We start from the raw sequence: 26,058 nt of genomic DNA, 5'->3' as shown, positions 1-26,058 counted from the left end.
ACAACTCAGACAGCAAAACCACATTTTTATCATACCCATCAGTGGCCTCACCTCAGTAGAGGAAAGCACTGTTTCATAAATAGTGGATTCCCATCCCTATCTGTAACCCCTTAATAAGCTAGTTGCCTGCGACGAGTCAGGATTTTGCAAAAGGTACATCTCTGATTTGAGGTACAGTTGTAGGATAAGATTCATAGCATTAACACCTCGGATTCCGCCGCGAAAAGACGATAATATTATCCACAATAAACACTGCGATTTTGACATAAATACAGTCGTAACACAGTAACACATCCCAAAAAGGAAAAATTAGATAACGTTCTAGTGGTTTCTCTATCTAGAGCCTGAAGCATTGTTTTGTTTAATTAAAAAATGTACTTCCTTAAACTATGACATCCACGATTAACAGTTATAATGAGAACCGGTTGCTCTTTCTTCAAGCTCATTTATTAAATTTGAACAGATTAGATGTACCTACGGACCGTACAGTACCTGCATCGCCATCGGTTATGAAGGCTAAAAGGCGTGGCTTTCTATAGCAGCTAACAGTCGTATGTGTGTCTAGAAACACGCCGGCTCCTAGCTGATCCCATCGTCGATTCAGATTTGACCCTACACACCCTACATCAATCATTATACTGGTTTCCATCTTATTTCGCCTTCTTTTAGTTATTTTTTACGTAAGACTGCTTACTTTATGCAAATGTCTGTATTCAAATGTGTCTACTGTAGTTTCACTATTAGTTAGGCAAGACTGGCTCCGTTGAGCTTTACGTTGGGCCCTAAATATCCAAAAATGATTTATTTTGATTAGTATTTAAATCGGTCCATTTCTACACAAAGAACACATTATCTTCAATTATGCATAAGTTAATATCATCTTTTTCGTTTTGTTTAGCTGTTTACTTTTTACTACGATAGTGAATAACGAGTAAATATTCATATCAGATATGGCTAATGCGGTTCCTTCCTGCCTGCTAGGTTCCTTTACAAACGACTAACCCAATTCAAATACACCTAATCAGTGAACACAAGAGTAAGTTATTTACAAATTTGTGCTAGGTCCGATTACAGTGGTCTGACAATGTGGGTTTATAATTATGGCGAATGTGATAAATTACGTGAAGAAAGTGGTACTAACAAATATAGTACGTGAAATATTATTGTACATTTATATATTTATTATTAATATTGTATGTAAATTATCGGTATTATTATTATTAGTATTAATATGAACTGCCATCCTAGTGCAAACTCATATGTGGCAAGTTACTGCAAGCGGCAAGAATGTATAAGAACGCACTGACCTTCAAATCAGTCAACAATTCATACCAACACCGAATAGTATTAATTAAAATAATTATCATTGTGAATTACCGAAAAGTTTATCGATGTTACCAACAAGATATATATGTGATTCGGTTTAATTTTCTGTGTGCGCGTTGTCAGTAAAAAGACGATATATATTATGTATCGATTGTCTTTTTATTGACAACGCGCGCACAAAAAATTAAACCGAATCACATACATGTTTGCTCTGGATAAGATGCGTGATACTGCTTCTTACTTGTATCAAGTAACGGCAGTTGTCAAGTGCCACTAGCGAAAGGTAAGCCTTACTCGCACGTTCTTGATTTCTCACTGTCAACAATTCTTACCACATTTTACCGATAATACATTAGTTAACGATCATATTTTTTATCCCTATTATTGTTATAGGCATATAACGGCAGAGCTTTAACTATTGCGAATAGCTGAAGCTTAAGAGATAATTAATAGTGGCTAGAGATTCACTATTTATGGGCTGATTAACTAGGATGCTGTATACAAATGCTACGTGGAATGACATGCTATGGAACCTTTAGGAAAGTGTCGTTAACGACGAATTGCGAGTCCCGCAATCCTTGTTATCAAGCTTTTGCACAACGGTATTGCATCGCCACCGAACCTTTAATACTATAAATAGCTGCCACTGTGCAATACAATACTCAACAACCTCTCCAGGGCAACGCTTTGAAGCTACTGTTGTTACAACAGAATAGTGGGTTCAGCTGTTCCAAAAGCTTTTACCTATAAGGTTCTGTTAACAGAGGGGACCGACTCAAGTGATTGCGGCTCGGACGTCGACGAAGATGAGTTCGATGTTGATGATGTGCAGGCATCTGAAGAGTTCGACTCCTCACAGCTGTCGTAGTCGTCACTGTCGTTTGCTGAAGTCGATGAAGCAGCCTCACTTTCATCATCCGAATCTAAACCGGCCGCCTCTCCTATTTCAATTGCATTTGCTGGAAGCTGAGTTTCAAACGCATTTCGAGCACTTTCAGCCGCTACCTCCAACGCATTTACCATCTGTACGCACGACGGCATAACATTGCTACCAGTAGACAGGCTTTCCATCTGAATAGTAATGATCGTGCAAAAGATGGAAAAGGCGCGAAAAAGTTATAGTTTGTAACCAACTAACATGAAAATTCGGGGCTGAATTAGAAGGCCTAACTAGGCGATACAAAGCTGTATTAAATGAAATGACCACCCGAGGTCAAAGCAATTACCTAAAATACGATGAAGTATAAAAAGATACGTGTTGTATATTACGGAAGTTTCCGACATGTAATTTAGTTACTTTTCAACTTACCTCCTGCTCAAGATCCACCAGTTTAGCTGCTTCTTCTAAGCGGACAAGATCAAGACACAGTTCCTCCTTTGTAACCGTGGTCTGTCTCATCTTATCAGCGATTTCCAGCAATCGCTCATTCTTGCATTGTCTCTGAAGCCAAATCATATAGTCTTTGATGTAGAGTTCATTGAGAATATACCTAGCATCCGCATCGCGTTTCAATGCATTATGGATATCGAGGAGACACTTAAGCAGCTGTTTTCGTCCTGTGCGAAAGATATCAGCAACATCCACCCAACATTGCAAAGCCAGATCGAAATGACGATATAGAGGGTAGATTAGAGCTCGCCGAACACAGGAGTTCATCACAGACTTCATCGAAGTAAACTCCTCAAAATATGAGAGCGTCGATGAAAGCTTTGCCATCGTCCAACCTATCATACATTTATATGAAACAAACAACGAAGATATTTAAAGACCTAAATCTTTCTCTCATCCATTATTCAATTTGCTTATTTTTAATATACCACATAAACTACAAATTCATTCGCTTTTTGTCAGTGTTGACCCACCCAGTAGTGAAGAGCAATAGAAAGACCAAATCGAAATTGTTGTGACAATATGCGGTCTTCGAAGGTACAGAGTCAGAAATCCTGATTACGGATTCAAGGCAAATCCAGAGAGAAAAGAAGAATTTAAAAGATTGCAGCAGACACTCTGAGCGTCAATTAGAAATGTAGTATTATAAAAATGATAATAAAAATGTGCACCTGATTCGGAGTGTAATTCGCCCTCACTGACACGGTTATGATATGCCCATGCAAAAATTAAGTCTACAAGACCAAGAATGCATCTCAGCTTGTCTCCTTTTGTCATAAGATAACTTCGGGCAGATAATCGCGTCAGCAATTCTCGCTCATTCGCATCAAACTCGAAGTCCTGTAATAAAGGAAATGTGTATATAAATAATTTCGTATGTCGAAGGTAAAATTTAGAAAATTACCAACGATACCTGGATAAAAGACGAGTATGCCATTCATACAGGCTTATACCTCGTAGAACAACAGTCAAAATAGCAGTCGAACGTTTTATTTAAGAGAACGCTATCTTTTGTGCATGAAATCATCATCGTTATAAAATATATAATAAGATTCTTCTAACCCAATAGACTACAACAAAACTATTACTGCTGAAAGCGTATGCCCTAATGAATGTAACGATGGATGATTTTCAAAAATGTTCAAACCTTTGTAAAATCGAGCTGCATCGTGCGGACTTCCTCGATTTCTCCTAGTTCATCGAAAAAGTCATGGAGATAATGGTCATCGTCAAAATCGTTTTTCTCCCTTTCTAATCTTTCCAGGCGTGCCTCCTCTACTGATTTGTGTTCCGGATTTCTGAATTAGACACCAACAAATAATTCGCTGATTCTAATATCATGACTATTAGTTGCCGTTGAAGCAATATATGTCAGATAAAGTGAAACATTATTCCCCCTAGTTCCGCCGTCAGATAGAAAAGCATTACAGTACATTATTTTCTAGAAAATTCGTAACATACCGGATATCGCATACGTTCGGCAGATCCTCCTGCATTCGGCCAATGACACCAGTTTTGCTACGATTGAACCCATATGCCCGGCTATTCAGACTTGCTGCTCCTTCATCAAATGGAACCTGCTCCACTTGCCAGATATCTCCATCTTTGTCGTCAAGTACCTCATTTGGAGCTACGAGTTTTAATCCGAGTAAATGAATAACAACACCAAAGTGATACAGTTAAAACAGCCAAAATGAGAGATAGGGAAAAAGTATATTTCCACTAGCATTCTTTTTAATATACACGTTGTATGAAATCATCGTTATAATGAATAATAATAACAATTAGTTTAATATTTGACGGCTCTTCTTACTGCTTTAATAAGACTATGTTGTTTAGTTTTCTTTGACATATGACCGAATACCAGTTGAAATGCTATTCGATAGAAAACTTAAACAGACTGACACACGTCTCAAAGTTCAGTAGATACAGCAGCCCGCAAATACTCAATAATACGTTCGTTGTAAATGTCGCATTTGTGTCCACAAGAATCTACTTCTTGGATAGCTCACTATATCGTTTATGAGACGGTTTGTAATTGGCTAAAGCGTTAAACACTGCCCGTGGTAGTACTAAGTACGTAAACGCTAGCAAGCTTACGGTACCGTTTTCGATATTTTCAATGAAAGGTTGTTGTGAAGGCTTGACCTTAGGAGCCAACAACTTTGTGAGCAGGTCGAGATCCTTGAAATGCTCCCCTGGAATTTCTTTTGGGAGCACGAGCTCAAACGTTCCTGTGTCCGCGTCGTACTTAGCTGTCGCATTACCGTTTTCGACAACGTTTCCCGGCAGGTTTAATCTGTGGTGAAAAGAAATATAATACATATCTCAACAAATTAGTATTGCTGTAATTTATGCCGTTTCTTATATTCAGAATGCCTTCACTTATAATTCCTGGAAAGCTAATCCGGTCGATCTGCGCTGAAGTATGCATTATCGGTATCATCCGAAGTTTATCGATAGTAACAGACTACTTTATCCTCTGCAACGGAACCCCCGTATACGTTGTGTTTCTTACCGGTGTGCTCTTACCGGAGAAAGTATGGGTCCGAATAGAATTTTACCTCATCGTCGATCACAGTGATATCGCACTTCTTTATCTGTAATTATATATATACATATCAGTAGATCATCTTAAAATAGATAGCTCAAGAAGCTCAAAGCCAGCTTCTTTTTTAACCACAATCACTGTCAATCACAAATGATAGACCACTCAAGCAAGCTCCGCAAGAATTACAGTTAAATTCAGCAGTGATTACAATTTGACTTGCAAGCAGACCAATTATTTGTTCATATCATTTAATATTTTCTTCTAATTTCTCTTCTGACCATTCCTAGCAGATATTTTTAATGAACTATCCTTGGTACCATTATACCCAGTACTCACGTTCGTATACGGTGCTTTTATAGTCAGGAACACTGTGTCGCTATCCTGTTTTAGTTCGAACACCGGAGTCAACATGTTCCTTTTATTTTGTATATAACAGTAAATCGTGTTTTTTCAGTGCGTATTGAACCCACACTATCGTCGCTATTCGTAGGCTCTCATTCAAGGCTCTGTTTGCTTTTGGTCAGCTGCAACTGTAGCAGCCGTAGAGCCACAACAGTGATATATGGGGGTCGCCATCTTTGTTTTTTGTCAGCATAGACACAGACACACTCGTTACACTTGCTTCTTGTCATGTCGTCCTCGAGTTGAACTAGACCAATGCTGCTGTCACCAAAAGGTTCAAATTTTGCCGCCAGATATGCGCCATGGAATGCTTTAGCAGCTGCGCGAACGGCTTCTATGGTGAACGGCGAGTAATGGTAGTGCTGCTGCCAAGGGCTGTGGTGGTCGTCGAGCTGGTCGTTAGTGGATAAGTCGGCCATCTTGTATTGCTCAGGAAGAGCGCTGCTGCTACTGTGCGATCTAGTGGGAAGTGCCTCAGCAGAATTAAATGTGGTAAAGAAAGTGATATAAGTGTTGACTGGTACTGATGGCGATGTCTTTTCCTGTTACCTGTAGTCGCAGCTTGATTGGTTGTTAGTTGGATTTTGTGTGCGTGCTAGTGAATTGCGTGGTTGCCGTTGCCGGTAGCGACGTTGGCTGTGACAGTGGTGGGTCGTGGTGATATCGGTGACCTCACTGGTTAGCTCGTGATGAACTGAGACGTGCTGTCATATAGTTCCTAGCAGGTACGCGTCTCTGTCAATTGTCGGCGGCTCGACATTGGTTTCTCTAGCTCACTTGCTCGCCCTCGAGTCGTCGCTACACTTTTCCGTCCAGGTGAGTACTTAACTGCTGTGCTACGTCAGACCTGCTGACTGACCTCCCCACATTAGCAGCGGTCTGCTAAACCATTCAGTCGATGGCTATCGCTGATTTTGGTGTGTTTCCGCGACGAAATCGAGACGGAATAGCTAGGTTAAATTTATATCAAGTCGTCTCTGTGCGTGTGAGTGTCGTTGTGCATCCCATCTGTAAGAGCAAGTAAAAATTGACAACTTCGTTCGTATTTGCGTGCTGAAACATTGGCGATGTTTTGTACAGTGCGTTCCGACGTACTCTTTTTTTCGATAAACGTAATGTTTCGTTCGTAATTTTGCGTCGCCGTCATTATACCGTCATTATGCCGCTGATGCAATACTGTGTGTTATCCCTACGTTAAACATTATCTTTTTCTCTATAGAGCAGCGACTCTTTAAGTGTAGCTAATTGTCTGTAACGATTTTCCATATGCGGTATGCTGCTGGGTGGATTATTTGTCGTACTCTGGCCACATGGACTTACTGTGATGTCGAATCGTTATCTAGATAGTATACAGGCAGATAATATCGATTAGTTTGCTGTATATCGTCATCAGCGGCATTACCGTCTTCCCTATCATCACCGTGCCGTTGCTACGCTTATTACCACAGTGTCGTATTCCACTCATGTCAATGGAGAGGAATCGCAGTATTCCTTAATGTGTCTGCTTTTCTGGCCGTGTGTCAGTGTGAGTATACTTTTGTGCGTGTGTTTAGCTATCGATGAGTCAGCCAGCCAGCCACAATCATCAACTTCTTTGTGCTCTGCAATAAGCTACGCGTCGACTGCATATTCTAGTCGGTGGTTTTATCAAGGCCCTAAGATAAAGGCGACGGCGAAGGGTACGACAGCGCAAGTAACCACCGGTGATGACGGCTATCGTTGTTGGTATCATTTGATTGAGCATTACCAGTGGTATTTATTAAGGCAGCAGTTGAGTGCGTGTCTGGTAGTCTGCTTCGGTTCCAGCCCTAGAGCAATGTTATTTCTATGAATATTTAGTAGTTGTGATTATGATCGATCGTGTGCTAATGTAAAATCAGTTGCTGTTTCTCGCTATTTCTTGTTCAGCTAAGCTCATGTCAGTAGTCCAACGCAAGGCAGAGAATGTTATGGCTAACTAAAGTGCCAGCGGTAGCCCGTAAGGTAAGCTCAGGGTTGGTTGAATTGGTCTGTTTCAAAAAACATGCTATTGTTCCTTCACGTTGTTGTTCGTTGGTCTCATCGATGATCTCATAATCTCACCCGACACCGAACCGATCCTACTTTATTGGATTCCTATTCGAACAAATTCTCAGAATCTCCACCGCGCCTTCGAGTAGTGCCAGTCGTCAGATATCTAGGCACCTGGAATCGACTTGATGTAAAGGTGGATCACAGCGCCAAAATTCGCTTTTCTATTAAAGCATTATGGTCACTTTAGTGCCATTCCTGCCAATTTCTTTTGACTACACAACTTTTGTTGATAGCATACTGTCCAAACTGCTGAACAGCATCAACAGTTCATTGTCAGTCACAGACGAAAATGGTGGTGCGTCTGCTTACTTGGCGACAAGCACTTCGGTTTATTCGATTCGCTCCTCTGTTATTGACTTGTTGTTGGTGTTTCTCTCATCGCTCCGCTTTTCCCCGGGCTCTCTCGCCTACCGCTTCGTTGGAGTCTTAAAAGTTTTACGTCTTTCTTAATACAATTTGCAACGATTACCGCAATGGTGTAACGATTACCTTTAGTGTAACGTACAGAAAGGTTGACAGTACAACTGCTTCTCTATTTTTGTAGTAATGAACGGCAGAGACGGCATACAAAAACAACTGCGGAACAGGTGAACTGGGTATTAGTAAATACAGAAGCGTCGTTATAAAGAAGGCTTTAACTGGTTAGCTTGTGTGCGCTAGCGACCGACAGACAAGCTGGCCAACAATCAGCTAAACTAGGTGAGGTGGGAGTGTTTGTCCGCCAAATGCACAGATTCGAGTCGGTCTTACGAACACTGTATGAACAGATTGCTGGAGGGAATAGCATTTGCTGCTGAGCTGAACGGGCAACTGGGAAGGATCGCAAATATTACCGTGCACCAAACGAGCTGTCTCACATCTCCTAGTCAACGATTCGTTGGATCGACAAACAAGTTCCCTTTAGCTACAAACATAGTATTACAGACTTATAAACACATTGGACTCAGTGTTAAACATAGCCTGTCGTATGTAGATATGTATGTACGTACTGAGGCACGAAAGGTTCGCGCCATGTTATAAGGCAATGTATAAACGCGTGCCCTTCCTTCAAAATTGAATGTAATTTCGCTTCAGAATGTGGTTCTGTCTTTGCAGTCTGAGTGCCAGGCAAAGCCTGCAGCTATTTTACTTACTAAGTGCTGATTACGCCTAATGGCAAAATCCGTATTATTCTATCTTGTCATTATTATTACTCCAAATAATAAACAAGTATGTGTATCCAACGCTACCATTGTACTCGTGGGCATCAATTAGGTCAAGTGGCTGTTGCTTTCTTAGCCGCTGCGTCTATTTGAATCCTTTCTATCCTTCTTGTTACGAGGGTTTATGTAATATTTATTCGCAGTCAGAAAATGTGAAGCTGCGCTAAAGGATTCGAAACGTGACTTGTATTTAACTGTCGGCCCTTCACTGTTTAAGTTTGGCGTGTATCTGGACTTCGTTTGATCCCTTTTAGTTCTTCTATATACAATAGGGGGTTTTTCTGCGATATCCTGATAGATAGTATCGATTAATAGCTTGGTAATTGCTTTCCGATTTCGGAAACGTATAGTGAACGCCATAGATGATGCTGTGTGACTTTAGGCGGAGTGCAACAGTCACTGGCATTATGGCTGTTTCTGTTGCCATTCACTAAAGTTATGTGTGAGCTCGCGACACGCAAGTGTCTTAACGCGGGAAAAAGAAAAGGGCATAGGGCAAAAGACGCTATCGCACGATATCGACAGTGAAAGAATGGCAGACGACGACTTCACTAGCTACAAAAAGGCAGTCTTTATCAAAAGCGATTCCATCGTTAGTGTGTAAGGGAACACAATAGAATGATGTTACAGAAATCGAGCCGGTGCGTACATATAAATATAGACAGCGATTATAGATTTCCCTCTTCTTTCACAACTTCTTTTTTTACTAATAAATAATAGCAGTGATAATAACAGTAGTAATAGCACCAACCCAGCACTATTTGCCTACACCCATTTTAGACGGCTGGCCACTTCCAACACTATATGAAAAACGTACACACCCAATTTTGAACCTAGACCTCCTCACCAATCCCTAAAATTTAAAAGCAACCGCGTTACCATTGAGCCCTTGTAGAAACGCTTTATTTCGTATTTGTATTCACTGCGGCGGGGACAATGACACGATAGCCGAAAACTCAATTGTTTCGAATATAACAGTTTCATATGATATAAGCGAAAGAGTTGGCGGTTGCATTCTCAAGAAAGACTGCATTTCCTTGCCACCGTAAAGGTTCATGCGTAGATCATATAATCGCTGCTATTCAGATTGGTTTTCTGATGAACAGGAATGAATTGGGAGATTTTTCGTGTGTCTGAGGAAAGGAAACAAATACGGAGTGGTTCATTAGTAGAGTCAGCACTAGTAGTCAAATGATACTTGTCTAGTTATAGTTATTAGTGCTACGAATCATAGCGTGAGTAGCGTTTACTATGTAAATAGTCATTAGATGGCAAGAAGTTTTTTCCTGTACAATTCCATGCACCTGTGTGGAAGCTCTTAAGATCACAGCGAGCAGCACAGGATAATCAATATATTTCTTACCGTGGTCGACAGAAAGACCTGTGCAGTTAGCTCTGGACCTATTACAAGCCGTCCCATAGATGTTTTTCATAAATATTATCGTTTCTATTTAGTTAGTTGCTTATTTCTGTTTGCATAGATTTTTATATGGATGATGTTTTTAGTGAACACGTATGTGCGATGACTATTATAATACATTTCATTTTCAACCCTTACGATTACAGTGTCTTGATGAAGTTCTGATTTGATCCTATCCTCTTCAAGTCCATTTTTCCATCAGCTTGGCCTAAAAATTCTGTGGCTTGGCGTTGTTGTTTTAGCTTTGTTAATGTTGACGACATTGGCAAGAGAATTTGATACTAAAAAGGATCGCACAGCACAGCAATGCTTCTGCTTTTTTCCAAAGCAACAGCAGGTATGGTAAACAACTAAAGAAATACGTACTGAGGTATGCGCTGGTTTGTGTGTAACTTCTGTCTCTTTGTGACGCATTTTGATTGTAAAAGTATTGAATCTACCAAGTCTTTAGCAGCTACAGAGATACGTAGTATTTTAAAGGCTACAGCTCCCACAGTACCATTGGTCGTTCTGTAAATACATACTTAGATAGTGATGTTTATTTTTAACAAAACAAATAGGTCAAATTACGGTGTTTATTGGCGATACTAACGTCTGTTGCGGCTGAAGAACTGGCCTGTCAATTATTGTACTTATTTGCGCGTTCTCTTTAGTCCTAAATCCATCCGACATCGTTATCGTTTTCAAGAACCAAAACCGTAACGCTGAAATATATTCATATGCTTCTACAGGAGACGATTATGACTGCCTGACTAATAAGCGTAGCTTGAAATCCTAAATATTGTTACAGACGAAAAAGGTGAAGCGAGTGCGTTTTTGCTGTAGTCATAATGGAAGGGCAAGCCATTACTAGCCCATACGATTGCTTACAAATATCTGAAGGTAGGCTAGCTTATAATGATTACATGTATCGCAGTTTAGTAACATTTCGCTGGTCTTTAAGCTAGGAAGTGTTTCCTTTCTATGGTGTGGAGGGCCCGAAAAATATGCAGTAGAAGGCCAGAGTAAGCTAATCTGGTATGTTCCCATTTGTGGCCAACAACCCAGATCAATCTTTAGAAGTCTCAAATGTCATCATAAAGGTAGTCATTTGCTATCAATCAGCAATGGTCAAAACGACGACGCGAAGCTGCCGTTTGTTTTAATATAACGAATATAGCTATTGTACCTAAGCGATGTAGAAATCTGGCGCCGACCTCGGTCCCATGTACCTTTACTCGTTTTTGGCCTGCTACATGCGTGTTGTTGTTTGTCCTGTGATTATTTCTTCATTAGTAAGTTGTGCCATTCAATACTTAAGCTGCCCAACACGAACCAGTTAGGAAGATTTCAAGCGATTGTGTGAAATATGTCAAGAGCATATATCCATCGACACTGAAAGAATACGTGTCAGTTTCGTTGTGTCTCCAAAGCGTTAGTCGAGCAGAACCTATATAGATTTTTCGTCTGATAAATCGTTTAGCGTGCAGCTGTGTGGCTTTTTATGATAATGTTACGTGGGAGTACTTATCGTGTGTAATGTTTTAGGGCTGTACATAATTTCTGATATAGTTTTTGCCTAACGTCAATCGTGTCAACAAATTAAGTAGCTCGTTGTGCATGTCATGTTCTCTCAACCATAGCGACAGAAGCTGAGTTTCTGCGAATGAAAGAGCAGAAGCTCTTTTTTCTTGTGCAGTGTAACTGACATTCACTAGAAGTTGGTTTTAAAAAAAGCTGTTGAGATATCCAGCAATTGATAGAACGAGAAAACCGAATGGAGAAATGTGGCTGGCCTCTTGGCTGACCACGCGCACACACACGCACACAGACATACACTCACGTTCACATGTACGCACTCACACGTTCAGATACACACTCACATGTACACACACATATACAGACACATATCTACATACATATTCACACGCATATTCTACACACATATTCACACACACACACATACACAGAAACACACGAACACAGAAACACATAGACACACGCACGTAGGCACGCACACATGCACATAGGCACGTTCACACACAGACGCAGAGACATACACACACTCACACACACATACTAGCTACGTGAAGTCTGATTTGCTTGTTATTTTTTTTTCTTTTTTTTACACCAGCAGTGGCATATCGTTTATACGGGCCGCAGTACCAGCGCCAGTGCACGAATACTGGTACACGACAGTTTGCGCATTTAGGCTCTATTTGCTACATCAGGTGTGATTGTGATGACAGCTTCAAGTGGTCAAGATTCACAGCCTAAAAAAACGCGTCTGCGTTCGTGATCTCGACTCGTTAGTCTATCTCTTGTGCCTAACGTTTATCAAAAATCGCAATGCGTTAATTCGCGGTGGTAACAGTAACTTGTACTCTTATATATCTATGTATTGACAAACGCATGTACTAAAATGAGTAAAAATCACGAAGTTTCCGTAATCACTTAATATCATATGAGCTAACTGCGTGATTGTACCGTTGAAACCGTCACCAACGTTTCTGCCATGGTACAGTTCAATGACAAGGCAGCCACGCCGCGCTTACCGCAAACAGTGTTGTCCTATCAAATCGCTAGGCTTTGCAGCTAGCCAAACGTATGTTTGGCAATATGGCGATGCTCATACAGACGCCTCGAACCTTGTTAAATCTTAGCTGTCATTCTTTGTGGTATATTCACATAAAAGCACACCGTATCAGATATGCCTGCTGTTAGCTTGTAAGAAGCTCTTGCTTACGTGCGTGTCATTTAAAAACCCTATCAAACGTGTTGGCGTCTCATGGCTAGTCATGTGTTAGAATTACACCATATAGAAAAGTCAAAACATTTATCAGAACTGGTTACCGAGCATTGATTGTTTGTTGTTACAGTGCTTAGTCATCACTCAAAAAGCCGTTCAGTCACTAAAACTTCTGCGCGTTCGTCATTCTCTTATTTTTACCATCGCTCTGCTAATATGAGATCAACTATAGCTAAGCAGTATTAATACTTTATGTATGTATACATACGTACGTTGACTTTCTCGAAGCAGCGATTTGTTGGATGTGCCGAATAATATCTCGTATGTTTGTTGCAACTAAAGCGTTCTGCTACAGCGTCGACGACGGCAGTAACCTAGTGCAGTTGAGGGCGACACGCTGGGTCGACTCCGTCTGGTTAAATCGTCTTCCTACAGAGAAGAGAGAGACAGGCAGAAAAACCTACAGATACTTTTGCCTGTGATTTCTTCCTCCATTTATACTTGGTTTATCGGTCTGTCCTTTGTTCGATTCAACTCGCCATCGGCCGACCACTGTCACTTACGACTTACAGCATCACGTTACCTCGTGTTGAATATATCCGCTCATATTTAGCAGAATTGTACGACAGTATTTACGTAGCCGGCAATATAATATTCCTAATATTTGGCGATATTCACTCAGCTTACCGTCTGGGATCTTCTTCTGGCCTTCGAAAAACAGGAGCAAGTAGGTTAATAGGGACATGCGATTCCACGACTGTCACAGGGCTATTGAATCCTGTCTAGGCTATGTGGTACATCAGAGTCAAACCTCACATGTGTGGCGTAAAACTTGTTTAAGAGACATTAAACTTGAAGCAAGTAGACTGCCGCTATTCAACATACCAAGGCTAAACTACATAAGCTTTAGAGAAACGCTTTACTTAAGCTGTTTGTACCAAGCTTTCGTAAATAGAAGCACTTCCGCAATTTTGTAAGAGCTCTATAAAAGCTGCCATAGCATTCCGTAAATGTCGCTGAATTTAAACAGATTTTGAGGATGTTTTTTAATATAAAGGCTCGTTTCAGATATGTCACGTGTCGATGGTTACACAGTCAAGAAAAACATTGATTGCTTTATTGAGTACCTTCTATTACGTTGGACACTAAAACACAAAGCTTGTATTACTAATGACTACTCAAGCTTTAAATGTACCTTTTTATAGTTTGTATAATTGAACTATCTAGGATGGGCATTTGGAGAGAATATCTTACTTTACAGGAATCGGATCGAGCAAATGATAGGTTACTCGTAATATCATATTTTGAGAATATACCTAATGTTTTCCTTTACGTGTAGGCACATAAAGACTCGCACATTGCTGCACAGTCATTTATCTCCGAAAATACCTTAAGCTAAGCTTTTTTTAAAAGTAGCAGGAGAATAGATAATTTAACTTCAGTAATTTGTAAGATGCGTCATATTGTATTCAGTGTCCCTGTGCAAACATGAAGCTTTGTTAAGGTAAAAAAAAATTACGACTCAGTTTGCTTCCCGCATTAGTATTTCGTGATGTATTACCTTATGAAATAGGACACAATAAATGCGACGCAAATTAACTACGGTTATTAATACTGCGGTTGGCTAGCGATTCGTGCGATGTGTATATTGCCGTAAGTGAGATCAGCATCATGCTTTGATGCAAAACCAAGGCCCCTCGCTTAAGCCATCGATACGACATATAAATAGTTATGGGTAAAAGTTTATCACGGCTTGGTTTCTACGCCCACAAGAGTGTCTGGAGCAGTTGCGTTGGAAGCGTTTGATGAATGTTACTTGTAAAACTGAACGGCGTTGAGTACGCTAGCGCGACAGCTGTTGGTGTGTAGACCTTTTTAGGGCTATGCGATTTGAAGTAGGCCCTGAACCGATTGTTGCATTACACGTTACTGCATGTAAAATTAAGGCCAGCTCAACTAATTATTGTAATTGTAAGATAACAATTACGTAAATCAAATCGCGTGTAACTTCTGTATGGTTTTTATGCATAATTTATAAAGGATAACGTTTGGAAGAATTAACGACATCCATTAGTATTTCAGTTTTACTGGGTAATCATCGTTTAAGATATACATTCGTTTATATTTGCTTATTTAATGTAAGAAACCTATTACCAGTAGTACTACGCTAAGCAGATGAGGCCAACGGACGTTTGTTTACATTCTGTTAAAGAGTAACAATTGCTATACGGCCATAGAATTTCCAGCTAACGTTGCACTTTAAGCCCATAACGAGTCCGATTCACTTTTCGTCATCGTCTCGCGAAGTACAGCAAGATGTATCTTAGATATTTCATCGATTTCAAGCGAATCTTTTCGATAAGAAGCTCCCCTTCTTAAGAGGATTAAGATTAATTAAAATTATTACTAATTGACTGTGCCTATGTACTGTAAGATTGTATCATAGTTTTGAGAATTCTACGGAGCGATTCATCTATCAAAAAAAGAGAGGATAAAACCATTAGAAAACATTCATGCAGTGTCATTAGACGCTCGTAACACATCAATTGAAATGGACCGATAAAAACTTATTTTTAGCTCAGATATTAATATTGGCAACATACTGTCAATAAACAATAGCACGAGACGTTAGCCCGAACTGATCAGTGATTTTGTTACTTTTTGTGTCGGCCCCAATTTCAGTAAGTTAGATTCCAGTCAGCTCCAGGACCAAAAGCAAAAATGTCGTCCCGAAAGAAGGTGCTTCTTAAAGTTATCATCCTCGGTGACTCTGGGTAAGCTTCATTGATGCACGATTAATCGTGCGCTGATAGAACCATTCGTCTATCATAGTCTTATGTGTTCTTTTTGTACATCTACGGGCTATTAGGGTATTTAAGTGGCGACTTAACGAAAATTGCTTTTGTAGACCTTGCGCTTACTAATTCTTCGCTTTTTCCATTCTCTTGCTTCATATTTGTATTGTCGTTGCTTCAGTGTCGGCAAGACGTCTCTTATGAACCAGTACGTGAACAAGAAATTCTCGTCACAATATAAAGCTACCATCGGAGCAGATTTCCTAACAAAGGAAGTTATGGTCGACAACAAACTTGTCACCATGCAGGTAAGCGGAATAGATTGACAATATAAGCTAGTAATCACAATTTCGTCTTTGAAATGTAATACTCACATTTTATTTTTTTCGCTCTTTTCGCTCAGGTATTCTTAAATTCATATCGTATGTAGGTTAAATCTAATCGAATTAAAGGTGACGTACTTTGTTGTTTGTTGTTTTCGAATATAGTCTCTCTTATTGTTTGAAATGTCAATATAATAGAGGTACATAATTATCCTTTCCTCTTGTATATGCGTACGGTAGTGTAAATACGGTAACATTTCAGCCATATAGTAAACTATACATTTGAAAATATACAACCGTATATTTTCTTTCTGAAAATCGTTTGTTTATGGTTTGTATATGGTGTTATTTGTATACGTATTCGATTTGTTTGTCAGATTTGGGATACGGCAGGACAGGAACGATTCCAGTCTCTCGGAGTGGCATTTTATCGAGGTGCAGATTGCTGCGTGCTCGTCTATGATGTGACATCTCCAACGACCTTCAAAAGTCTTGAAAGCTGGCGCGATGAGTTCCTTATTCAAGCTTCACCCAGAGACCCCGAGAATTTCCCCTTCGTCGTCATTGGAAACAAGATCGACCTTGAGAACCGGTTAGTTGTATGACCAAGAGTTCGAAGAAGCACTTCAAAATTAGCACGTGCAGAGTGGAAACTGAATTGTTGATTCTACTAGTCAAATACTTTACTCCTTTATCAAATTTTTTTAGTAATCATCTTCGAAACAATGATCATTTCGTTAAAAAGCCACCAACTACGTTTGTGTAGTTGACGGATTTTCATATGTGTGCTTCGTATAATCAACGGTAGCATGTGTATCATTGTTGCTAATTGTGATTTTTCTATAGGTCTATCATGCAGAAGCGCGCACAGTCGTGGTGTCAATCAAAGAATAGCATTCCCTATTTTGAAACCTCGGCCAAGGAAGCACTTCATGTCGACGAAGCGTTCGCAACGGTGGCACGGAATGCCCTCGCTCAGGAAACCGAGGTCGAACTGTACAATGAATTCCCTGATCAAATTAAACTGTCGCCCGGGCTGTCTGGCGGAGTGCGCCAGGACAACTGTGGATGCTAGAGTCATGACCATATTATCATTATGGGCGATGGCCACATTTGTAATGCAGGATAGCTAGGCAAGCGAACGTGGTGAAGGAAAGACACACACAGAAAAAATTATCTTTAGAGGCAGCAGCAATTCGTTTAACGAGTAATGCATGGCTGATAATTGCGGACAATACGATCGCTTGAGGGGAGTATCGGCCGGTTTGTCGAAAATAAATTAGTGCGGCGCGATTAAGGCAACTTTTCCTTGTTGCGCCCAAAATCTCGACCCAAGTGAAGCACTCGTGTCATCGCTTTGTATAGCTGCTGTTCTAGAGCATCCTTGCTTCTTTGGCACATGAAACGCACGGAGAAATATAAAATGTTATCAAAGCCATCGAACCTCAAGGCGAGAGCCTGGAAAAACGCTATAACTTTATGGTAGGGAAGTTTATGGGGAAGAAAGCGCCGCTACGTCGTTTGCCGAACCAAAACAGCCCTATAGAAAGAGATGGATGCTATCCATGGTAACTGAACGCATAGACATTTGATCATATGATACGATGATTGATAAGTTTGTTGGTAACTACTGCGGCGAATAGATACAGAAAAGACACATAGTAATAAGAACAGAAAAATATATTTCGACACACACACACAGACACATATTAGGTACATTTGAACAAAAACAATACAGCAAATCGATAGTTGCTATTCACAGTTGTAAACGTAAAAGATTAGTTAACGAGATGTTTTTGGGTGTAACACACACGTCTGTTTAGAAAATGACTTCAGCTTTCACTGGAGTTTTGCTAAGGCCTGATTGGTCCCTGTTGTGGTGTTTGTCCATAAAAGCTGCTCCCTATCTCCTCATTATTGGTGGTAAAATCTAAACAAGTAAGAGGAAAACGGAAGGCTGCAAAAAACTGTATAGTGCGCAAATAAATCTACTATCTAATAATGTAAAGGTATGAGTAGCCAAAACAACAGACGTAGTGTCGTACAAGGACGGTGAGCAAACTAGGTCGTCGCAGGACTAATATTATATAGACGGATAATAACGATTGAAAACAAAAGGCGAAGATGATGAAAATATAATAATAATATATATATATATATATATATATATATATATATATATATATATATATATATGTAACGTAATTACAATTATGATTTCTTAAGACGGGTGGGTCGATGCGGAAGGGCCGCAAGAGATTATATCGTGGGTTATCTCAGATATATATATGTGAAACAAGTCAGGGCTCGCAGGTGTGTGTATATACAGATATTACGCTGACTGAAGATTACGGTGGTCAAGATATAGGCGCCGGTCATGAAAGTGATAATGATGGCGCTGCTTACGATAGTGAAAATTAATAGCAGACGAGAAGAGCACACAGAAGCAGACGAGAATACGAGCAGAAAGATATATCCTAGATGGACTTCAGACATGGGTTCAATAAAAGTAGGTGACATCAATTAACTGGCCCCAGGAAACTTTTGGTCCATTTTAAAAGACAGACAAGTAACAACATAAACATCGTTGAAAAATGCCACCTAGCACACATGAATATTCGACAGCGAGAAAACTACGACAGCTGAACGGAAAACTAAAAGTTATGACTGAAGCTAAACGTAATGTTAATGAAGTAATCAATAACCACTAAAAAACTTTTTCAAGTCTTACCGTGATGACGAAATTTCATTCAATTCTGGGAAACGGGATAGGGCAGAAGCTGACAGTGTTAAAAGCTACTACAACAAATTATTGACCCGTTGTTCATGGTGGTAGTGGCATAGTGCGGGCATAACAATGATGAGGTTTCTATTGAAAGGGAGAAACGTGTATGACGTTGAGGATTTCGAATGTCACCGTAACGAACAGACAATATAAAAACAAAATAAGAACGATAAATAACATAAATATGCACGAAAACAAAGGAAAAAATGGAAAAGAACGAAATCAGGTCATACTAGGAAAAGGAAAGATTGAGAGAATATATGATGATTGCTTATTACAATTACCCAATAAAACTATTGATATTATTAAGTAAGGGCTTTTCATTTTGCAGCGGAAAGGTAAATAGGTGCGCTCGATAGTCTCAAAGCGAAGAATGAAATTGTTTTTTTTACAAAATAATAATAATTAGTATTTGTTACGTGCTGAAGAATTGAATTATTATACGAATAAAGAGAAACTCAAGTTGAGAAAAAATTCTTATATACTGAATAGCTGCCGTACGTAAGGTAAACTCTTTGTTTATTCAAACCTCTGCATTTCTTGGCGGTTTCGATTTATCGACGAAACAAGCGCACAAACACCATTAGTGTGGAAAGTTTTATCAGTAGGTTTTGCGGTCATAACCTAGGTCAGTGAATGCTGTGTATTATCAGTATTCAGATTAAGCAAAGTTTTTATAATAAAAAAAAATAAATATTTTTAAACATATTTCGTATTGTATGGTGTTTATCAAATTCTTATGAACTGTAGCTTCATATATACATACATATTCATATATGCAATAGCACAAAGATCAAAAAGATAAACACGATAAAATCTGTTTCCAGTAGACGAGCTAAGAATCTGCGACTTGCGCTGTTAGTTCTCTTCAATCAACCCCACTTGCTTTAAAAGTAAAAGCAAAAACGAAATAAAAGAACTTCCTTGTATACCAATTATGTAGTCACATCTAGAATCATTTGAAAATGCTTTAATATACCTTGGTAGTCAGAAGTAATGCTAGTGAGGTGATTTGTAAACATGATAACTTTGTTACAATATATAATATGAAAGACGTGTAAAAAGCAACAGATGGTCCTTCGATATACTTAACCGCATCGATAAAGGACTAATTACTACAAAACCACTACAAGTATAACTTCACTCAGGTGCTGAATAGTACCGTTTTTGGCACTATAATCAGGTTGCTAACTAACTACATTTTTCTGCGTAGCAGCAATCTGGCTTCTGCAAATGTTAACAAGTCGGCACGCACATATACGCAAGTGGCCGCGATTACTGACTGTTACTATTTGGCACAAACGTACAAAGTGTTAAGCTTTCATACAAATGCTTGCCTAATGAAAAACGAACATAAAAGGCTTCATCTAAGTTTTCATGGCATGTCACGAGATATTTCCGTCGTATTCGCTTTCGCAGGCATATTAAGCAACGTTTGCAAGCGACTTATAGCCGCGAATTCTCCGCAATCGTCTAATTAGATCTTAATCCTGTGTCTAAAGAGTACCCTTTGTTGTTCCCTTTTCCGTTATTCTTTGTTCCCATTTACACGCGTTCAATCTGTTTGATCGCTTAGGTGTGTGGTAGACATTAGATTATATACAACGGTACCCAGAATCATCTTTCCGAGTTACACAGTATCAAGGTGTTGGTCAAGGCCGTATTATTCGTCGTGTTCGTTGGTACGCATTTCAATTCACTAATTATTGGGTAGCTACAGCAGATTTCATGAAATCTAGCGAGAGTTCAATAAGCCTTAAAAAAGTAAATTACATCGTAGTAAATAAAACGTGGATAACCAATAGTTTAAATACTTTAGGAGCCTAACTTTCGCTTCAAACGTGTGGGTTACTTTTACCAATAGAAGATAGTTATTGATAAATATGTTAGTTTGACGGGCTTAGCCCGTTGCTTAGCTAATGGGCTACTCCTTGTTAGTTGTTTAGTCAGCGAAAAGAGTCCCGTGTGAATCCTATGTGAACTCTATCCAGAGTTCCTTTTCTCATAGGTTACTCTCCATCCAATGAAAACAGTGTGAAGTACATCGGATGGTTGAATATAACTGAGGGTTAAGTATTTCCCGATTTTTTTACTTGTCAATCTACATTATTCTGTTTTGTTTCCATTTTGTTTTTACCTCTACGTTGATACGTGAGCTAATGTGTCGACGCATAAAAACTCAGTTTTTGTTTTCCTGAAAGCTCATCTTAAAAGCTAGCATTGTGGTCAGCGTGTCTACAAGCTGGACAGACTGCATTGTGACAAAAATATTTATAGTACTTTTACTAAGATCGATTACCATTTGATTGATTTTCCTTCACATATTGCTCATCTGCATGTTAAAGTCTTTTAAGCAGAAATTCACTTTTCAGAAAGGTTTTAACGCTTACAGAAAAAATGCGCGTATAATTTTAATAAAGTTAGTGCAAATGGCAAACAAAGCACAGTTTGTTTTATGTTCTGAATAGTTGTTAATTGTGAATGAGATTATTGCTTGGCTAGACTGCAGCTACACGAAAAACAAACTAGACGAAGCGCCCCATTTTGTCTCGTTCTAAGCAGTATATGTTAAGCAAATGCTCTACGTAAAGTGCATAGAGGGTTTGCAGATAGAAGACGCAGAGTTGGCTATGACGGAATTCAAATCGTAGTCGGCGGTTGCCGAGTTTTACAATCCAACCTTTGATTGGAGTAGTAGTTTTAAACAACAGTTTCGATCCTTTGCTGGGACAAAAGAGAAGTTTGAGTAGACGTGACAAAGCGCAAGGACCTCACCGTTTAGACACAATTTCGGTTTCGAAGCAAATCAAAAGGTACCGAACTGAGCCCCTTACGGATCTCTATCGCGCTACTACGTCCCAGTTTAAAAGTGCGGTAGTAGAGGTCACAGCTCGTGTCCGTTATACAACGAGCTTATACAAAATGGCGTTGGAGAAAGTGGTCTCCCAACTTAATTTGTTTATATGTATCGCTCATCGCAGCTTTAAATTCTAGCGTCATGGGTATTATCGTTTCAACATTTTAGATGCGTTAGAACCACAGAATGAGTCGTGTAAAACGGCTTCTGTTTCAAGAAACGCGTATAAAATGGCCTTACAATTGTCGTTTTGAATAGCTTAAAGAGACAAGTCAAAATATGAACCTATTTTATCGAATGTTAACTTCATTTCAATTTTGGTTTAATTTAACCCCCCCGACGTGTTGCTTTGAGGCGGAATCGTTCGGTTAAGAGCTTAATTAAACTTGGAGCGTCAAAAAATCGTTAAAAGTCAAATCAAGCATTTTCTAGGTTGAATAGGTAAATTTGAAAGTCGAAACACCTGTTAAAGTGAGGACGATTCTTGACTAATTTTTATGCAACTCGTATTACAAGGTGCACAATCTAGTAGGTATTATAGAAGCAAAAATGTGAAAAATATCTTAAAAATTTTATTCTCATAGAAGCTCCAGTTATATATATTCTGTTGATTATAGGATGGAAAGCTATATTTTTGCTAAGTATTTTCACAGCATTCGGTTTGTAGTTTTTTCATACTTTGGGGTTTAAGAAGCTTACATGAGGAACAGTTTTCTTATTGGGTTTGCTATTAGATAATAGGACATTAGCTCATCACGTTAGATTATGTAGATCAGAATTTTAAGCTACTTTTCAAGTGTTTTAAAGAACCTTTAAAAGGATTAAAGTACTTGCCTCAAATCATCGATCCCGTTAAGTTAATCTTTGAAGCTTGTTTCGATACAAGCCGCTCGTAATTGATTCTGTAGTAGCTATTATGAGATTAATAGATTTGATTTGCCTGCGCATCTTAGGGACGTTGTGGTAGTATAGATTCAAATCTGGGCATAGAAAATGGTTTGTTTCGTGCTGGGAGACAGCTGTCTGATGGAATATCGAACTGCCAAGTCGAATGTAAAACTTTGACCTTAGGGACTTGATCATATTGCTAGCATTTTCTACCTTCGAGTATTGGTCAATAACGGGCGAAAATTTAATAAACGGGAGTACGGGCGTGGCGTACGGATTAACACTGTGGTTTAATCAATCTAAGATTATACAGCATGACAGGCATGCATTTTTTACCCCGACAATCTTACGTTTGATTTGGGAACATGGCTTTTTAAAAATGTTTCATGTAGTTAAAGCCTATTTAATATTGATGACTTTGTCTCTAAAGGTAAACCATTTTTTTATTATAACCTATTTTTTCGTTTATCTAGCAACTGAGAATTTTTTGTGTAGTGCAGTTTATTGTATTGGCTGAACTCTAGATCCTGTTATGTTTGTTACTAAACATTGCACTGTGTATAAGCATAACATTATTTATCCTCCAAATTAAGTAGTATTTATGTGTTGTATAACTTTGCACTTTATGCATATATATATATGGCAATATCTGTGTCTATGTTGTTGTACAAGCTGCCGAGCAGTGTATGCGTTTCAATAAAAACCTATACGTTACTGTACTAAATGAGCAGGACGTGAGAAAAAATTATTTTCTTTTTAGCTTGTTTGCCAAAACATGCAGAATTACTGAAGCTATCCAAACGAGATTAATAGCCCGGAAGTAGAAAACAAATTTGCAATAAATATGAGTCGTCGGGTATGCTGGTAAGAATAATAATAATAAAACCTATTTATTGCATCGGTCAAATCACAAACGTAAGCTGAGTCTAGTATCAAAATTGACAATGAAGGTGTTTATTTTATGATTAGATTCTTTCTTTCCTTTCTTTCGACTGGATTCCCATTGTGAAGCTGAGACTCTGAGCTTTCTAACACTGATTATGTCTTTTATCTTGGTGCACGTGTTGGAATCCTACAATTTCATCAACATCCTCCAATCTCATCGACTAGCGGCAATAATCAACATTAGCGGTTAACGACACCAATATAAATTGAAAAAATTGGTGCTTAGGTGCAAAAAATTAATTCATTGCAAGTTATTAAAACTTGGAATTAGACGCAAGTTATTGTTGGGGTGCACAAGCACAAAAGTGTTAACTGTTTTTCTAAGTTCAAAATTACGCCACGAAAAATTTACCACCGGCAGTCGAAATTAACGTACAGGTATGCCATCCTTAATTATAGTTATTGCAAATTTTATCCAATATTATCTACGCATTCAACTTACTCCAGGTTAGTAGAGCTATAAAGATGATGACCTTATCGGACCTGGATGCCAGCTTCGGAGTAACCTTGGTACCGACTGATCTTCGGAGGCTTCAACGCATCGGTTTTGGTTTTCAATTGATAAATCAAACTTGTAATCAAATGTGTAAAGCTGTAGAGTTATATAAATATATATGCCAGCTAATTTAAATATTTTTGCTGAGTTTTGTCTAATTCGGAGGCACGAAAGTGAATATGACGCTTCTGGGGAAATTAAGCTTACTTGATTAGAAAATGTATAAAACCTTTCGTTTAGACTTTGCAAAGAAAAAAAAGATGATATTAATGTCGTAATGTTTAAGTTGGTTAATTTCTTGCACTCTACTTAATTCGAATTTTTTTAGGTCTACCCGTTTTTCAAGCAACCTAATATTTATATAGAACTTAAAAAAATAAAGCAACTATCGACTTGAGATACGAGATAATGAGGTGGCTCCCGCTTGATTGTAACGGAAGACAGGACAGTTGACACGAAAGTACGGTACACCAGCAACAGGAGAGCAACATGTATAAGCCAAGATAGTGGAATAGCTGAATTAGGATAACGAATTGCTGAAACAGGGTAATGGGACAAGGGAACAAAGGAACGTATTATGTGGCTCGCTTGGATTACTACAATAGGAATTACTGAAGAGATTGTTCTGCAACGAAAAAGTTGCATTGAAGAAAACTGCTTTGTAATAATGAAGCAATAATGATGGTGCGGAAAAGTTACGAAGCAGCTACAAGTGTTTTTGTAGTGACGCGTTTGCCTAGTAAAATTAGGGACATATGGTATGGTCTTAAAACGAGATTTGAAACCAGACTTAGACACATTTTGTTTTGCATTGGGAAGGACGAGCCGTTTGAACCGATGCTTAACAGTAGTAGCGAAACATTTATGTAAAACAACTATAGTGGCCTCGAGTTTAGGCTTAGCATCCCTGAGTTCGCTCTAGCTTAGATTAAAAAAAAGAAACATCATAGTATAAAAACAAGTAAGGAGTAAGTCGAAAAGGTGTGCAGCAAATTGTCGACTCTGAAGTAGAGCAAAAATAAGTTAACAAGATCGAAAAAAGTCTAAAAGTAAATATAAAAATATAATACATAGATATTACTTGGAACCAATACAATACAGTTTCATAGGCAAAAAAAAATATGTAATAGTAGCTTATATATTGGCACCCGAATAGAAAGAAACCAGGTTATGCTGGGTAGCGTCTGCATCGTGTGCCTAGAAAGTGCATAAAAAAATGAACAGGTAAATACATTTCAATTAATTTTTTATAGAAAACCATGTACCATTCGAAAATCAAGCAAGTAATCGGTCGAAATGGAAATTTCGTCTCCAGTTTCCATGTTGTATACTTCGTTTTTTTTGCATTCCCGGACTAGTAGATTTCTCCTACTGCCATTGATCTGCTTCCTTTTTTTAAAGTCGAGTCTCAATACTTAGCTTACAATCAATTTAACATTCGACAACCTACCGTTTCGCAATTTAATCGTCCGTGCTTTACTTTCATTGTTTCATCGTCGTAGTTGCCTAAACGGCTTCCTGTGTTATTACTCTAATTGTACCTTGATATGAACATTTTAGTTTCAAACATTCGCAGGTTGCAATTTACAAATTATCATAATGCCTCAGAAAAGTACATTTATATTAACGTTTTAAAACTGTAATTCTGTTTATTTTCTTGACAAAACTGAAAAGCAGTTTTTCTTATCATTTCCCTAACCAGCTCTTCTTTTGCTATACTAACAACAATTCCTTTTGCATCGTTTGTAATTTTTTTTTTAACAATTTTTATCCCATTCTCACGATTCTTTCTACAACCTAACCTAAATCTAAGCATGGCTTAGTACTTTCGATCCCTCGAGTCTATTGATTTTAATTTAGATATTCTGCTTCTTATA

At 38.7% G+C, this 26,058-nt stretch overlaps 2 protein-coding genes across 6 annotated transcripts; one reads left to right on the top strand and one right to left on the bottom strand.

The window, feature by feature from the left end:
• Positions 1 to 429: 429 nt before the first annotated feature.
• Positions 430 to 5,894, bottom strand: LOC111249162 (protein SHQ1 homolog). Its single transcript, XM_022802663.2, has 8 exons — positions 5,604 to 5,894; positions 5,249 to 5,316; positions 4,822 to 5,015; positions 4,178 to 4,346; positions 3,864 to 4,014; positions 3,388 to 3,556; positions 2,636 to 3,051; positions 430 to 2,397 (listed from the first exon to the last, which is right to left on the bottom strand). Exons 1-8 carry the CDS (start codon positions 5,676 to 5,678, stop codon positions 2,071 to 2,073), a joined length of 1,569 nt encoding a protein of 522 aa, XP_022658398.1. The 5' UTR covers positions 5,679 to 5,894; the 3' UTR covers positions 430 to 2,070.
• A 204-nt stretch (positions 5,895 to 6,098) lies between these two features.
• Rab7 (RAS oncogene family member Rab7) lies at positions 6,099 to 19,304 on the top strand. 5 transcript variants are annotated; one of them, XM_022802664.2, is made up of 5 exons: positions 6,099 to 6,485; positions 15,775 to 15,866; positions 16,069 to 16,195; positions 16,588 to 16,802; positions 17,057 to 19,304. In XM_022802664.2, exons 2-5 carry the CDS (start codon positions 15,814 to 15,816, stop codon positions 17,283 to 17,285), a joined length of 624 nt encoding a protein of 207 aa, XP_022658399.1. In that variant the 5' UTR covers positions 6,099 to 6,485; positions 15,775 to 15,813; the 3' UTR covers positions 17,286 to 19,304. The 5 variants fall into 5 exon arrangements, with proteins under 5 accessions (XP_022658399.1, XP_022658400.1, XP_086844174.1 ...); XM_022802665.2 differs by lacking the exon at positions 6,099 to 6,485 and adding an exon at positions 6,508 to 6,654; XM_086988048.1 differs by lacking the exon at positions 6,099 to 6,485 and adding an exon at positions 6,835 to 7,194.
• The last annotated feature ends 6,754 nt before the right edge of the window (positions 19,305 to 26,058 follow it).

The sequence above is a fragment of the Varroa destructor genome, unplaced genomic scaffold (assembly GCF_002443255.2).
Source record: "Varroa destructor unplaced genomic scaffold, Vdes_3.0 BEIS01000004.1, whole genome shotgun sequence".
Lineage (NCBI taxonomy): Eukaryota > Metazoa > Arthropoda > Arachnida > Mesostigmata > Varroidae > Varroa > Varroa destructor.
This window is presented reverse-complemented; position numbering and strand designations above follow the sequence as displayed.

Coding starts and splice junctions, on each gene's coding strand:
- LOC111249162 (XM_022802663.2), bottom strand. CDS start 5,678: ATGTTGACTCCGGTGTTCGAACTAAAACAGGATAGCGACACAGTGTTC. Junction 5,016..5,248: donor TCGGACCCATACTTTCTCCG/GTAAGAGCACAC, acceptor TTTTCACCACAG/ATTAAACCTGCCGGGAAACG. Junction 3,557..3,863: donor TGCAGCTCGATTTTACAAAG/GTTTGAACATTT, acceptor CCTTTATTACAG/GACTTCGAGTTTGATGCGAA.
- Rab7 (XM_022802664.2), top strand. CDS start 15,814: ATGTCGTCCCGAAAGAAGGTGCTTCTTAAAGTTATCATCCTCGGTGAC. Junction 15,867..16,068: donor ATCATCCTCGGTGACTCTGG/GTAAGCTTCATT, acceptor TCGTTGCTTCAG/TGTCGGCAAGACGTCTCTTA. Junction 16,196..16,587: donor ACAAACTTGTCACCATGCAG/GTAAGCGGAATA, acceptor TTTGTTTGTCAG/ATTTGGGATACGGCAGGACA.